The 1,589-nt window shown below is 38.5% G+C and overlaps 1 protein-coding gene and 1 long non-coding RNA gene across 2 annotated transcripts; one reads left to right on the plus strand and one right to left on the minus strand.

The window, feature by feature from the left end:
* Nucleotides 1–13: 13 nt before the first annotated feature.
* Nucleotides 14–1,589, plus strand: LOC107856655 (the record flags this gene model as incomplete). Its single annotated transcript, XM_047402577.1, is given in 4 exon segments — nt 14–760; nt 1,007–1,283; nt 1,380–1,470; nt 1,572–1,589. Coding segments are annotated over 4 exon segments (584 nt in total), but the record flags the coding sequence as incomplete, so codon positions are not given.
* LOC124890774 lies at nt 280–1,438 on the minus strand. Its single transcript, XR_007049331.1, has 2 exons — nt 1,301–1,438; nt 280–323 (listed from the first exon to the last, which is right to left on the minus strand). It is a non-coding gene; the product is annotated as an uncharacterized LOC124890774 (long non-coding RNA).

Raw genomic sequence — 1,589 nt, forward strand, 5'->3', positions numbered from 1 at the left:
TTGAATTTATCAGTGAACCATGAAAAAATCTTTTGAATTTTTGCTTTCGGCTCGACAAATTAGTGAACTAGAAAGTTAGCATTTTTGCCCGTTTCGAGCTAAGTTAATTGGGGGTTATACTGAGCCAAAGTATATTTTAAGAAATTACTGCAAGTTGGTGGATTGTCGTTATAGCTATGTTGCAAACCTTTTCTGCTAATTGGAGTTTTGAAGTGGAAATTGCATGTTAATACTTTATCCATCAAATAGAGATCTTCTCTGAGTTGCTGGGATTTTCTCTAAAAATATTGTAGCATATGTCGAGATCCTTCAAAGATGCGCTACTTTTGAGGAATCCAACACGGCCCCATGACATTTTTTTTAGAGTCTGACCAACATAGGTTTCCGTTAATCCTCAGATGCCAGATTGCATGATGGTTGTTTTGTGAAGATTTAAAATGTCAAAGTGTATAGCTTGTTCTTTCCTGTTGAGCAGGCAATATTTGACTTTTGGTTTCGCCCATTATTTGTTATAGGCAATTTATTGGTTGGTTCTTTGTATTTTAACAAGCTCTTATTTCATATGTCTACGTTTCATGTACACCTTCTCGCTAATACTGAAACAGAGACCAGCATAATGGATCAAAGGCTCCCCGTGGACGCAATCACAACAGAAACTACAGACTGGACCTGTAAAGTACCGGTAGTAGACAAGTTCCAGCCTCGCAAAAGCAGCAACTCATCCGTGCATTTCCAGACAATACTTGTACAGGATGAAAGTGTAAGCTTGCCTCTCTACATCTGCTTTCCTTGAAAACCAAAGTTCATATCCTGAAATTTATTGCCTCCAACAATCTTATAATGTACACGACATTTGTTACCGTCGCAAGCGTAATAACTTCAGCGACCTAAGAAATTAGGAAAAATCGAATTGTAGCCTCATCAAGAGAATAACTGAAATTCTAAGAACTTCTTACATAAATTGTTCTCGCACATGTAAAATTTGTTCCCTTCTACTTGACTACAGGAACAACAGGTTTCTATAATACTCTACGGCGATGACATTCCCAAGTATGAGAATTTGTTTGGCCTTTTCGAGACATATTTGGTGTCGTGTGCGAAAGTTAGAGAGCCCCGCAGTTACTCAATACGAGCTGGTACGTACGAATGGGTGGCTGACAGATACACAATCGTCGAGGCAATTACCAATAACAACGGATTGGAGGCACCCCTTCCTGCTCCAACAAAATTGGATACATTGTCTTTCTCAGCTATCGAACAACAACGTCCAGGTGTCGAATTTGGTAAACATCCATCTTACGTTCTGACCCCTTTTCCCTCAACTAACTAGCCCCTACTAATCAAATTAACTGTTAACATGTTAATCTTAATTACTGCAGACTTATTGGCAGTAGTAGTTAATTGTAGCGCCATTCAATATACAACTGACCAAAGCAAGCATTTTCGGGAAGCAATTGTCATAGACCAGAGGTGAGTTAGTTGTGTACCAACAACAACTTCACCAACCATTCTATTTCCTTGTTAAAACATGGTTGCACTATGATAATTTTTGCATCTATTATTTCCACCAGCAAGAAACCTTTCCTATT

Source organism: Capsicum annuum, unplaced genomic scaffold (assembly GCF_002878395.1).
Source record: "Capsicum annuum cultivar UCD-10X-F1 unplaced genomic scaffold, UCD10Xv1.1 ctg24634, whole genome shotgun sequence".
Taxonomy (NCBI): domain Eukaryota; kingdom Viridiplantae; phylum Streptophyta; class Magnoliopsida; order Solanales; family Solanaceae; genus Capsicum; species Capsicum annuum.